Raw genomic sequence first — 14,250 nt, 5'->3', positions numbered from 1 at the left:
CCAAGCCGCATTGAGGCAGTAATTGTTGCAAAAGGGGCCCAAACCAAGTACTGAGTACATGTGCATGCTTCTACTTCTCAGAGGTCCAATATTGCTCTATTTACAATCCTTGTTTTGCTGATTTCATTTAATATTCTAATTTTCTGAGATTGTTAATTTGGGGTTTTCATCAGCTGTATGCCATAATCATCACAATTATAACAAATAAAGGCTTGACATATCTCGCTTTGCGTGTCATGAGTCTATCTCATATATTAGTTTCACCTTTTAAGTTGAATTACTGAAATAAATGAACTTTTCCACAATATTCTAATTTTTCAAATTTAACCTGTATATTGATTTAGGTTGGCCTTGAAGTGGAGGTGGTCCCATAGATATGTGGGGCCCAGGCCACACAGAATTTTGTAGGTCAGCACCACACTTCGAATTAAGCAGTAAAATAAATTTGTGAGCCAGTTAGTGAGTGGTCAAAGCTGCCTTAGAATAAGCTGTATTTTTCTTGTGAACAACCCTTGTTCATACCTAAGCAACTAACTGTTTGTTTGTCAATAGGGGTACAATAAGAGCATTTCCAAAGACGAAGTGATAATCCGCTTTGCTTTCCAAGCCTCCATTACAGTGCTTTGTATTGCTTGCCCTTGTTCTTTGGGACTAGCAACCCCAACAGCTGTGATGGTGGGTACTGGTGTAGGAGCACAAAATGGCATCTTGATCAAAGGTGGAGAACCTCTAGAGATGGCTCACAAGGTAAGAAATCAGACTTTCCTTTACAGTTTGGCCACAAACTGTCATGTTTCTAAAAAGGATCTGGCTAACTTCATTCATGGTTTGCTGTTGCTTTATTGATTCAGAAATTACTTATTGTAACTGTTGAGTGGATTTCTGTTTAATTTTGAAATGCTGATATTTAATATTATTCTATATTGTTTAGATGAATGTTGAATGCTATTTTATTTGCATATTGTATATTGTACTATGCATATTGTTTTATTTATATGATGTTAGCCACTCTGAGCCTGGCTTTGGCTGGGGAGAGTGGGATACAAATAAAATTTATTTATTTATTTATTTATTTATTTATCCTTCCCCAAAGCTTGTATGACTTTAGTCTGCAAGAAAAAGGGGGGTGGGGGGACAGAAAACACTTGGTTTCTAATGTGTTTGCGTTCTTTTTGCAGGTTAAGGTTGTGGTATTTGATAAGACAGGGACCATCACCCATGGAACTCCAGTGGTGATGCAGGTGAAGATCCTAGTGGAGAGTAATCGGATGCCACGCAATAAGATTTTGGCACTAGTGGGAACCGCTGAGAGCAACAGTGAGCACCCCCTGGGAGCAGCTATTACCAAATACTGCAGACAGGTAGAGGAGCACATACAGAGATTTCTTGATTCACCCTCTTAACTATCTGCCAAGTACCAACTTAATTGTAGGGGACATAACAGCCATGTCTGAACTTTCCTGCCATGCAGTGAAATAACCACATTTGCTACATATTCACACCTTATCTGGAAATGTTGTGGCATGGTAAGGTTGTCTTTGTCATCATATTTCTCTCTGGAGTGAGAGTTCATGAGTATAGGATTTTGAGCTCATAGCATGCTGTGAAGTAAAGGAGCAGCTGCAATATTCTGACCAGCAGAGGGATGTGCGCCTACAGTCTCTCTCAGCATGTCATACTGGGATGGGGCCACCGAGGTTCAAATATCCACTAACACATGAAGCTCACTTGGTTACCTTGACCCAATTGCTCTGTTTTAGCTTTATCTGCCTCATAGGATGGTTATCAGGATGTCATCAAATGGGGAGGGTTGGGGTGGAGAGAGAATCATGCATGCCACCCTGAACTGCTTGGAACAAGGGTGGGATAACAATGTAAGCCAATGGGCACCACAATGATATTTACTACAGTATATTTTTAGTAACTGGTTAATTTTACTTAGTGAATTATATTTAAATAATTATAATTAATACAGCTCTGTGTACATAATTCTGAATTGTCTAGAAATCTATGGAGTTGTATATAACGTAAGTTCTGCTCAGAGAAGACCCACTGAAATTAATAAACCTCACTTGGCTTTCTGAAAAGCCTCATTATTTACAGGTCTTACAAATATGTGATTATTTCTTAGCACCTCTTTAGTCTTAAGCTCCTTTGTACTTTTGTTCCCTCAACCTACTATGTATTATTTATTTATAAAAATATTGATATACCACTGCATCATAAAGATATATCACAGCAGTTTACAACAATTTAAAAACAATAAAAACAAAAAAGTTTAAAACTAGTTAAAAGAAAAAAGAAATTAAATACAAGTATCAATAGGCCATTGTGGGGGGTATACTCCTTATTGCCTTCATAGGCCTGGTGTAACAGAAAAGTTTTCACACATTTAAAAGTTGGCACAGATGGCACCTGCTGAATCCCTAGTGGCAGGGTGTTCCACAGGACTGAGCCAATGACTCTGAAGGCTCAGTTTCTCACATTACAATCTTGGGTGTGTATATGCTTTTGCAGAATGACTTTTAAAGTCTAGTATGCATTTACCAAATCCCAAGCACTATCTGATTATATATTCTCTTTAGCAATTGGGCACAGACACCCTTGGAACTTGTACTGATTTTCAAGTAGTCCCTGGCTGTGGCATTAGCTGTAAAGTCACCAATATTGAAGCCCTGTTGTGCAGCAGGAGTGAGACCATGGAAGAGAACAATGTCAGGAATTCAGCCCTTGTGAAAATGGATGAGAAGATTGAGGAAATTATGCATCCTGCCTTGATTATTGATGAGCAGTTGCCAAGTAAGTTGAGATGAATCTGTCAAATGTGCTTCATGTAAGCAGAAGCCTTGTTTTGGCATCTGTTGCTAGAGGTGCATCAGCCTTTCTCTTTCACTGAGGGTGGGATCTGAGGTCTCCTTTGCTTTTAAAAAAGTAAAATACCAGCCCAATGGTAAATTGTGCCTTGTAAAAGCTCTGAGGGGAACTGGGGGCAATTTCCTCTTGATCTTCTTTATTCTGATCCACTTCCGATGTAACTGTGGTTTAGTGTCACAAGAATGAGATGAAGTAAGCCTTGAGTGCATACACTACCTCTTTCCCTCCTTTAAGCACAACTGAAAGTGCCAGCTTTTGGTTTCCTATAAACTGGTTTCTTGAGTTCAGCTGTATTGGGAAACTGCCTTTTATTTGGCATCAAAAGTGAAAGCTTTCAGTTTTCTATCTTTTCATGAGGAAGAGAGAAAAATGGGGTGTATGCTAGCCCAAAACTCAGTGGAGCCATAGTTTAGTATATTTTCCTACCTAGAGCAGCATCTCTCACTCTCTCTTAGTTTTCTTTAGTCAACTATTTCCCTTATTTTATCAATTTAAAGTATTGCAAGGCATTCCAAGTGGGATAAACATGTGTTGCAGTTCTCACTGGACTGAATCATCTCTTACTGGACATCAGGTCGGATGTGTATCTGAATCTTTCTCCCTCCCCACCCCCAAATAAGCTTTTGTCAGGATTAAAACTAGACTCGAATACATTGGGAGTGCCTTCAAACATGCAATTCCCCCTACCTTCAGCTTGAAGTAATACAGTCCCAACTAAAGTTGTACCATGTGACTATGCTGCTCATGTAGCTCAGCTGTAAGCACACTGTTGCACAAGTGCATAATCTGGATAATTCTGACCACACACCTGTGGTCCCTAGCCATAGATCCCTAGTGAATAAATGTTCGTGAATAGCCATGAGTAAATGCTCCTGCAAACTTAGCATGCACCAGCAGTAGTGTGTAATTAACAGGTCACCTGTTTCTCAGAAACTGCAGTAATATTTTCCTTTCAGCTACTTGGGGTTCCCACAAGTATTCTGTTCTAATTGGAAACCGGGAGTGGATGTCTAGAAATGGTCTGCTTGTCAGAAATGAAGTTGATAATGCCATGATTGAGCACGAACGTCGAGGTCGCACTGCTGTTCTTGTGGCTGTGGATGGTAAGCTTGATAATGAGGATTAGGATTGGATTTTATGTGTGATACATTGAAAAGGCAGGGAAGAACGTAGCTGAGGAGTAAACAGTGACTGAAAAAGTTGTACTTCAAGCAATAAGGAGCAAGATATTTTCAAGACAGATAAAAGAGAGCTCTAAGAGAGAATTAGACAAATTTGTGGGGGAGACAGGTATCAAAAGGCTACTAACCATGAGAGCAGAATATGATAACAGGATGCTGCACTAGATGTGCCATTGGTCTGATCCTGCAGGTTCTTCTTATGTTCTTACAGTATGCTAAAATATTCCAGTTCTCAAAATGAATTGTTTCATAATATTAATAGATAATCCAATGTGTGGCTACAAATCCTGTCAAACTGGCAGGTCTAACATTGTTCTTAACTTCTTTTTCCCTGTTGACTATTCCTATAATAAATATATACACAAAGCAGTACAGTAATCCTATCCAGTGTCATTTTCCTTTAAACATTAAGCAATGTAAATAAGTATTTTCAATTGACTTCTGTCTTAAAATACACACAGGTCCCAGTATGTAAACACTTGTTATACAAGTCTTCAGGTATCTACACATGAAGGATTTGTAACCTAGCATTACCAAGTGAATGTCTTGAATCAGATATCCGAACAACAGTCAGAGAGACAGATATACAGAGAGACAAATTTACAGATACACAATTGCATTCACCAAAAAATCCCCATTCCCTTCCTCCCTTGTCAGCTCTTTGTGCCACAAAACTTGTGTTTGGCTTGTGTTTTGTTGCTTTCTTGTTGAATAAATACAGGTATGTAGTTTAATTGTAACAGTGTTTGTGATTTTATTCATTATAGTAATGTTGTTAATGGTTTTACGGGGTTTTATTTAAACAATTTGGGGGCATGTTGTGGTTTTCTCCCTAGGAAGGAATGGAGCTTGCTATGTGAGCGCCCGCTTTACAAACTGTTTCACAGGAACTGTTTGCAAAGCAGGACCTGTGTGTATTTACAGTTACTTCCATTAAAATGCTTTCCAAGTAAAGCTGCCAGTAAATGTATTTGCATATATCTTTTAAGCGACGTTTAATGTGCATTATTGATTCCCACAGAACCTCGATTCAGATAGGTTTGGCTATTAGAAATATTATTTGAGATCTGGAGAGGGAGAGAGAGAGAGAGAAAGGGAAGGAGGGCGTGTAATGTGGCATACTTTTAAAGTTTTGTGTTCTGCATGCAAGACAAGCTAAATACCAATAGTTCTAGGGCTTTAAGAAACTTTCTGGAAGCTTTCTGCCCAGAAAGCCAGTATCACTGCCTTGGAAAGTGAGAAGAACAGCCCATCTTTAAATTTGTGCAATGCCCCATGGGTGGAAGGAGAAAGGGGGTGAAGGAAAGAGGAAAAATAGTCTTTCTGTTCTCTTCAGAAAACAAAGAAGATTAATGGAAACATATTCATGTCTGTCTAGGAGAACTCTGTGGCTTGGTAGCTATTGCTGATACTGTGAAACCTGAAGCAGAGCTGGCAGTCCGTACTTTGAAGGCTATGGGTTTAGAAGTTGTTCTGATGACTGGTGATAACAGCAAAACAGCCAGGTCTATTGCCTCTCAGGTAAGCTGCTCCATATGTTGGCTTGCCTTGCTTCAGGCAATTTTCCTAATGCCTACAAGGTCCAAAGGTTCCCCCCTTCAGTTTTTAAAAATGCAATAAATTACTTATTCAGTCATTGGAGCATCAGTTAAATCAGTGCTACTCAAAGTGGTGGTCCACACACAGGTTCTGAGAGCCACCAGCTGCCAGTCCCTGGTGACTCCACCACAGCTCAGGTTGGGTGGGATGCTTCAGGGACCAGATATGCTACTGGTCCCTGGACATTTGGAGGCAGGGATTGCTGGTCTACAGCATCAGATCGCTTGAGATGTACTGAGGTAAATAATGCTTTGATATTTCTAAGCAATGCCACTCATTGTTGGGGGAATGCTTTTCGAAGATGAGAATCTCGTAGGTCCACAGATCTCATTATTCTTAACAGCTGTATTTTTTTTGTGTCTGAGGAATCTTCTGGTGTGATTTTGGACTTCCTTTTCTTTTTCAGGTTGGCATCACTAAAGTGTTTGCTGAAGTCCTTCCTTCCCACAAGGTTGCCAAAGTAAAGCAACTGCAGGATGAAGGGAAACGGGTAGCAATGGTGGGGGATGGGATCAATGATTCCCCTGCTCTTGCCATGGCTAATGTTGGAATTGCCATTGGCACAGGCACAGATGTGGCCATTGAGGCAGCAGATGTGGTTTTGATTAGGGTAAGTGATCGGATAGAGTGAAGACCCTTAATTCAATGTAAAACAAATTATGCCACCAATGTAACTAGTCTTGTTAATTCTTACTTGGCAGAATGATTTGTTGGATGTGGTGGCAAGCATAGATTTATCACGGAAGACTGTTAAAAGGATACGAATCAACTTTGTCTTTGCTCTCATTTACAATCTTGTCGGAGTTCCTGTAGCTGCTGGTATGTGATGATTCTGGACTTTGACAATATGTATAATATTGCTTTTTTTCTTCTTCCATGGAACATTAATTGAAAGTATATATCAATTAACAATTCCTTAATGTGGGAGAAATTTGTGTGTGAGAAAAAGAAGAAAGCTGCAGTTGATATAAATATGTTGCACAGAAAGAAGAATGTTAAGGGTTGCAACTGATACCCAAACATTCTTAAATGTTCATGCAAATTATAGTGGGTAGAAAAAAGGGAAGCTTTTCCAGTTTTTATTTATTTATTTATTTATTTATTTATTCATTCATTCATTCATTCATTCATTCATTCATACATACATACCCTACCTATCTGACTGGGTTTCCCCCTGCCACTCTGAGCAGCTTCCAACAGAATATTAAAAAATACTGACATTTCAGACTTTAAAAACTTATTGATACAGGGCTGCCTTCAGATGTCTGTTGAAAGTTGTATAGTTGTTTATTTCTTTGACAACTGATGGGGTGCGGGTGTTCCATGGGGAAGGCGCCATTACTGAGAAAGCCATCTGTCTGGTTCCCTGTAGCGTCACATCTCGCAATGAGGAACTTCCAGACAGCCCTCAGAACTGGACCTCAGTGTCTGGGCTGAACAAACTGGATTAGAATTACTTGCTTGCTTAATTTTTGGCATTTGCATGCTGCCCTATCACCCAAAGTTATTTGCATGAGCTGTACTTCCGAAGAGGGCCTTAAGCAATGAGTAGGCAGGTACACATGAGAGAAAACCTGGTTCCAACACATTTATGAGTTTAAAGGTTAAAACCAATTAAAAAGTGATGGGAACTGTAAATGGACCATAAATGGTCAAGCTGGCCTTGCTTTGGACCAGCTGCAGTTTCCAGACTGTTCTAAGTGCAGCTGTTTGATTAAATATGCAGTGTTACAAAACTCTACAATTGACACTCTAGCTTGGTCCTCTGCAAGTCCATAAATCCTATACTTGGGTTTTGCCATCAGCTCTGCTTTGTCCCCTACATAAACACTAATTTAAGATGCTTTGATTTTTTTAAATGCATTTCAGAATCATGTTTGTGACTTTGTTCTTTAACATCCCGTAGAGTTATTTCCAATTTCCCTCCCCAGGCGTCTTCCTTCCAGTTGGTTTGGTTCTGCAGCCTTGGATGGGCTCTGCAGCAATGGCTGCCTCTTCTGTTTCTGTTGTGTTGTCTTCTCTGCTGCTAAAATTGTAAGCACAATATCCTCAAGCTTCTCATTCTTACTTTCATGACTTGCTTGTGAAGTCCATGGTTGCATTTTGAGAAAAATAATTTGCTCTTCCAAAGAGGATAAGCAGCAAGCTGGGTTCTGTCCTACCTTTTCAAAATTCAGGTAGGACTTACCTGTGCCTGCAGTTTTCCAGAAGAATCCCCTGCCCCATAACTGCTGTTCAATGCAGTGAGCTTTCAATAATGTATTTTTAATGCATTGCGTGTCTCATTCAGCCTCATCACAACTCTATTTAGAGAATGCCAGTTTTTGCAGTTATTGCCGATTAAGCTCGTTAGCCTAATTAAAGATTTGATCCTTGGTTAAATTGGGGATCAAATATTGTTAGTTGCTGGACTACCATGGTTTTCACATTCCCACTTTGTCCTTCTCAGCCCTGCGACAGCATTTTAAGAGAAGGAGACTTTATATCCACACTTCCATTCCAGTTAGGATTTCCTCCCTTCACACAAAGACATTGCAGGCAACATAGAGAACTGTCTGGCTCCTCAGCCTGGTCTGTTCTGGTTATGGATGATATTGTAGCTGGGCACCTCTGGAGCCAGTCAGGGGAGGAAACTGGCACATTTTGATTTGATTATTGATTATTTAATTTCTATACCTCTTAATTTATTTTTAAAAAATCTCTTTAAGAGGAGTACAAAAAAGACAACTTAAAGTAAAATATTGCAGAAACACACAGTTACATATAAAACTGTTACATCAATACAAAGTTATGAATATATAAAAATCAATATAAATTCATCTTCCTTCTGACACACCCTCCCTCTCAGCCTCTAGGTTCTCATCCAGAGTCCAGACTACAAGCTTTAATAATTATTACCTGAATGATTAAATTGCAACCCTGTTTCAAACTGATGCAGAGGTGATTTTTGTGCATTTTCCCTTCCCTTTAGCTATAAGAAACCCACCTGTGAGAAATATGAACAGCGTACCCATGGCCAGGTGAGGCAGAAGAGCCCTTCCGAAATCAGTGTCCACATTGGAATTGATGAAACTGGACCAAGATCCCCAAAGCTGAACCTCATGGACCGAATTGTCACTTACAGCCGAGCTTCCTTAAACTCCCTCTTCTCTGACAAGCGGTCCCTTAGCAGCATAGTCCTCAGTGAGCCAGACAAGCACTCCCTTCTAGTTGTAGATTCCCGGGAGGAAGATGACACAACTCTCTGAAAGTCTTCTTTTTGCTGAGAAGTGGACTTGGTCTCTCTTCATGCACTGATCTATTCTGGAGGTTGACCAGCTGCACTGTGTTTCCGATCGTTTTGAATTGGATTTCAATTGCTCAGTTGACCAGGGCAATTATATCCCCACCACCCAAAAAAATCACTTCTAACTCAAGAGCCTGGCAGTTTCTGCAGTGCTTTGCCAGTATTAGCAAGCCAGAGCTTATCCAAAACCAACACTCACAAGCCACAGTATGCACTGGAAGCCAGTGCAGAGCAAGACACTGCTGAGCTGCTGGGATCATGAAAGGGCAGTCACCAGCCCATGGTTTCTAGGCCATGTCTTTGCATGCAATTCGACATTATTTTATAGAGTGTGAACAAGTAAGGATAGAAACCATGATTTCTTTTTTCCTTTCCTTTTTTTTTTAAACACAGATGTGCCTTATTTTGTAATGGTTGTCTTTATAATTTCTTCCTAATTTGCTATGTGTAAAATGGCATTTTTCAGAAAACATTGCAACACAGGTTTTCCCATGATTTGGAAAAAAAAATGAAACAATTCCCGTTATTTGTTTCTCCTCCCCATCCCAGCTGCAGAGCTATAGACAATTCAGTTCACTCACCCGAGGCTACTGGTGAGAACGGTGCTTTCAAGTGTGTAGAGGAGCTCCACTCTTGCCACAGCCACTGCCACACAAAGAATCAAGGAGTCAGGGCCATGCCTTGTGATGTTTTTCATTACTCAAAGGTCTGTGTCTTTGTAACTTCAAAAAGATGGAGTGGCTCAGTCGGCAGAGCATGAGACTCTTAATCTCAGGGCCATGGGTTTTGAGCCCCATGTTGGGCAAAAATATTCCTGCATTGCAGGGGGTTGGACTAGGTGTCCTTCACAGTTCCTTCCAGTTCTATGAATCTGTGATCTGAGATGTATGCTGGTGAGTTTGAGATGTTTGAAACTGCAGAGTTTAAAAAGATGTGTTTTCCTTCAGCGCTTTCAGGGAGCTCCCATTCTTGCATTTTGAGTATGAGGTTTTTTTGTTTAGTTTTTTTTTTTAAAGGCTCCTGAGCAATCTTTATTTATTTATTTCTGAGCAGATCACAAAATTTCGTCTTGGAACTTTTAATTTCTTTTCCATTTTGCTCAACTAAAAATTGTCATGGTTGTCGCAATGCTACCGCTACAGTTACGACTGTGCTGGCTTGGGTCTGTCGGGAGTTTTGCAGTTCAGAACATCTCGAGGGTGTAAGGGTTGGGAAGGCAGTGCTAAGCCAAAGTGCATTGATGGGAAGCTATTGTTTCGTCTCCCTGCATCACAATATACATTTGTTATATTATTTAACTTTTAAAGAGATTGGCGCTAGATTTGCCCACGTTTCTCACCATGTTTACAGTTCAGCAGGTCTTAGATTGTAATCCTTTGCAGTGAATATTGCCATGTTGATGTTTGAACAGTGGTTGAAGACATACATTGTAGAGTCCTTTAACCTGATAATAGAGGCATTTTTATAGTGTTTAAAGTAGCAAGAGAGAGGACCACGGTTCAGAAAACACCAGGGCTATTGTTCTTGACCTGCAGGGGCATTAATGCACCAGTTTTAGTCATCATTAATCCCATTCCTAAAGCCATACTTAGGGGGGGAATGAAGCCAAACTGCAGCTGTTTCACTCCCACCCCAAGTCATGATGGGATAATAAGAGTACAGAAAGTATATCAGTGAAAGTCCACTGCCAGGGAGTAAGTCATCATCTGACTCAGAATCCTGACCCTCTCTGGCACACACCCTGTGCAGGTCTGTCCCACATTCAGGAATCATGAACTTAGCTGGCCCGCACCGGCCCTTTGTCCTTGGCAGTTATGTGGCCACTCACCCTCTGCAGCCTCAGTTTGACTCAAGAGACTGGGTTTACCAGAAAAGGGGGTGGGGCTGGCTTCAAAGGAAAAGCAAGGGCCAAGGGCCCCTTCCTGTCGATTTGCCCCCTTTCACCTGGCATATTAGATGCAAGTGTTGGGTCCTGTGCCAGCCATCAAACACCACTGGCAAGAGTGGTGAAAAAATGTGTGTATTTGGAATGAAGTAAATCGTGGGCTCTAAAAATCTTTAAACTATAAATGTTTGTAAGACTGCAGCTTAACTGAGCATAGAACACCATATTGACTGCCCAATAGTGGCTCAATGGAAAGCTCAATGAAATATTTTCACAATGATGTTGCGTTTCAAAATAGTAATAATGATGGAAAGATACTGGGGGGGGGGGGTTACAGAAAATAGTTTTTGATGTTTGATCTGTGTGAAACAGAAATCTTGGAAATTTATTTTTCTGCATCTCACTGTTCTGCCCTTGAAGTTATATTCTCCCCTCCCTTGTAATTTACACAAAGCATGCTTGAAATATTAGTTGGAAAGAGCAGCCAATTTTTTCTGATGGAATCAGCCTATTAAAGCAGAGCTGGTGATGGCTTTACTCTGAGAAACAGATATTTTAAAATTTTAATGGCATGCCAGTCTGGGAGCCTTTACTTGCCTGAATAAATATCCACTTTACTTGCTCTGCAGTTTCATTGCCCGTTAAGCCTGCAGTGAAGAGCCATTAACTTCCTGTCCTGCCACCTCAAGAAAATCTGACCCATATGATACCTCAGTTTAGTTCCTGTTTGTTGTCTGATAAATGGTATTATTCTAGAACAGGCATAGGCAAACTCAGCCCTCCAGATGTTTTGGGACTACAACTCTCATCATCACTGACCACTGGTCCTGTTAGCTAGGGAGGATGGGAATTGTAGTCCCAAAACTTCTGGAGGGCTGAGTTTGCCTATGCCTGTCCTAGAAGTATTACAGTTTTCTTCCTTTGGAGCAACGGTTATATGTCAAGGCTTGTATTGAAAGGGTTCATATCTAAGTTGAATTATAGCTAGGGAGAAACCAGAGAATTGGTGTGGAGGACCACACAGTCGGGTCTGTATCAGTTGACGGTGGATGTTTTTGTTTTTTGAGGCTGAACAAATCTGCACTTTCCCCTTTCGAAAAATATTTGTGACGTGTTTTGATGAAACATTTACAGGATTTCAGCTGTCACATCACTTTGATCATTCACAAGATAAGTTGTGGGAGTAGGTGCTATCTTTTGGCAGGAGATGAGCTACTAGCATTTGCCATTCATGATCATGTCATAACAATCTTACAGTCTTCTCTGTGTCTCTTGTGGCAGAAAATAGAAGGTAGAATCCATAATGTTTCACTGCCAGCTGTTAAATTTGGTTTCCTCTCTGTCCTCTTAAGGGCTACTGGCCAAGAAATAGGATAGTGTATTTTAGTGGCTTCCTTACAGAAAAGATCTGAAAGAGGATGTGTTTTATCTTCTTTCTTCTCTATCTTTATTTTTCATCTTTGGTTTCCTCTGCTCTGGGACATTATTGGGGTCCAAGGATTACATACACACGAAGGTAGTGGATAATTGGTGGAAGGACCCTGACCAAGAGGCATGGAAAGGAAGACAGAGAGTCTTCCTTTCCATGCCTCTTGGTCAGGGTCCTTCCACCAATTATCCACTACCTTCGTGTGTATGTAATCCTTGGACTCTCAGGGTTAGAGACTGGGAGAAGAAAGGAAAGCTCCCAGGTGGGAGCTGGGAGAGTTCACTACATCCTGTGTGAGACAAAAGTTACAAGCTTCCTTTGACAGAGGACTCTGCTTTTCTCTCTCTTTTTTTAAAGTTTCTTTTATCTAGTTGTATTATGAAAAAGCTTTAATAAAATCTAATTTTTTAAAAAATGAAAGAGGATCCAAAGGCACTGTTTCCTCAGCAGCAGAGTTAGTGTGTAGATTTTATCTACATTGTAGGGGGTCCCTTGGGGTCACTTCCAACCCTACAATTCTATGATTCTGTGGTGGTTTGAAATGTACTGCTATCACATACTTGATGCAGAAGCCCACCCAGTGTGTCTTCCCTTTCTATGTGTGATTTGCCAAACTTTTTTGGAATGTTCATCTTGATGCTTTGTGAATAATAGCTTATACTTGGCTTTAATTCAAAGAACCAAAATTACTTTACTGTCTTGACTGTACAGTGTTCCGATAAAATGTCTTCTTCTTTCTTCTTTGGCAATCACTCGTAGCTGAGTAAGATTGTCTTCCATGAACACGGTCTTAGCAGTGAGTCTGTAAGTGACTGTGGAGGCCAATTCTGGATTCACATGTCCTTCCACAGTGGGGACAGAGGTTTCCAAATGGGAGTTGATCACGGTGAGGGTTTGCCAAGCGTGCCTTCCTCCTAGCACGTTTCTCCCTTTCATCCTGAGTTCAAGCGTCTTCAAAGTCCATGAAACATTTGGTAAAGGCTATTCTCCAAAAGGAGCACTCGCAGGCCAGTGTCGCAGTCCCAGTTGTCGGTGTTTATACCACATTTTTAAAGATTTGCCTTGAGAGAGTCTTTAAACCTCTTTTGTTGACCACCGGCATTATGCTTTCGATTTTAAAGTTTGGAATAGAGTAATTGCTTTGGAAGACAATAATGAGCTATCTGCAAAACATGACCAGTTCAACAAAGTTGATGTTGAAGAATCATTGCTTCGACACTGGTGATCTTTGCTTCTTCCAGTGCACTGGCATTAGTTCGCTAGTATTCCCAAGTGATGTGTAAAACTTTTCAGAGACACTGTTGATGGAATCTTTCGTGGAGTTGGGGATGGCGTTTATAAGTGGGATCTCTTCTCTCTCCCAGATTTTTTCGATGAGCTTATGAAGTTGTTGTGTAAGTTCAATTCCGCCCACTTTGAAGACTTTGGCAGGTGTCCCATCAGGTCTGCTGTTTTTGTTGTTTTTCATTTTGTTAATAACTGTACACAACTTTCCCAGATTTGGAGATACTGCAAGCTGATCTCTGATTTGTTTTTGCAGAATTTGTGAGAAGACCTCAGCAGCTATGGCGGAGTTGTGGTTAAGGAGATACTGGTATTGTTCTTTCCAGCACAGTGGAATAGCTTCTTTATCTTTTAGAAGTGTAGTACCATCTGTTGAGTGTAAGGGGCATATGTCATGATTTACTGGCCCATAGATGGTGTTTGTGGCTTTAAAGAAACTTTGTGCATAATGAGTGTCAGCTAGGTGCTGGATCTCTTGAGCTTTTTTTTATCCACCAGGTGTTATTTAGTTTTCTGGTTCCTCTGTGAACTTCAGCCTTAGTGCTGGCATAGGTTTTTTTCTTAGTGGCACAGTTTCTTTTTCTATTTTATAAGATATTTATTAAGATTTTCAAAGTATTACAAAGTGAAAATAAAAAAATAAGAAAATACAAAATAAAAATGATTAAAAACAACTCATTCTTTCCATTACTTATTTTTCATTAGCTTATTT

General features: G+C 40.3%; 1 protein-coding gene across 5 annotated transcripts in view; it reads left to right on the top strand.

Annotated features, from left to right (window-relative positions):
- Window positions 1–12,388, top strand: part of ATP7A (ATPase copper transporting alpha) — a 44,699-nt gene extending 32,311 nt beyond the window's left edge. For all 5 annotated transcript variants that reach the window (XM_081178663.1, XM_081178662.1, XM_081178660.1 and 2 more), the window contains 9 exons: window positions 553–747; window positions 1,179–1,361; window positions 2,586–2,799; window positions 3,831–3,977; window positions 5,434–5,576; window positions 6,061–6,264; window positions 6,356–6,473; window positions 7,586–7,688; window positions 8,626–12,388. In XM_081178663.1, coding sequence (XP_081034789.1) covers window positions 553–747; window positions 1,179–1,361; window positions 2,586–2,799; window positions 3,831–3,977; window positions 5,434–5,576; window positions 6,061–6,264; window positions 6,356–6,473; window positions 7,586–7,688; window positions 8,626–8,902 — 1,584 coding nt within the window. In that variant the 3' untranslated portion in view covers window positions 8,903–12,388. The remainder of the gene's footprint in view (window positions 1–552; window positions 748–1,178; window positions 1,362–2,585; window positions 2,800–3,830; window positions 3,978–5,433; window positions 5,577–6,060; window positions 6,265–6,355; window positions 6,474–7,585; window positions 7,689–8,625) is intronic.
- Window positions 12,389–14,250: the final 1,862 nt, after the last annotated feature.

This window comes from Podarcis bocagei (genome assembly GCF_964188305.1).
Source record: "Podarcis bocagei genome assembly, chromosome: Z".
Classification (NCBI taxonomy): Eukaryota; Metazoa; Chordata; class Lepidosauria; order Squamata; family Lacertidae; genus Podarcis; species Podarcis bocagei.
The sequence above is the reverse complement of the archived record's forward strand: the minus strand, read 5'-3'. Positions and strand labels throughout refer to the sequence as shown.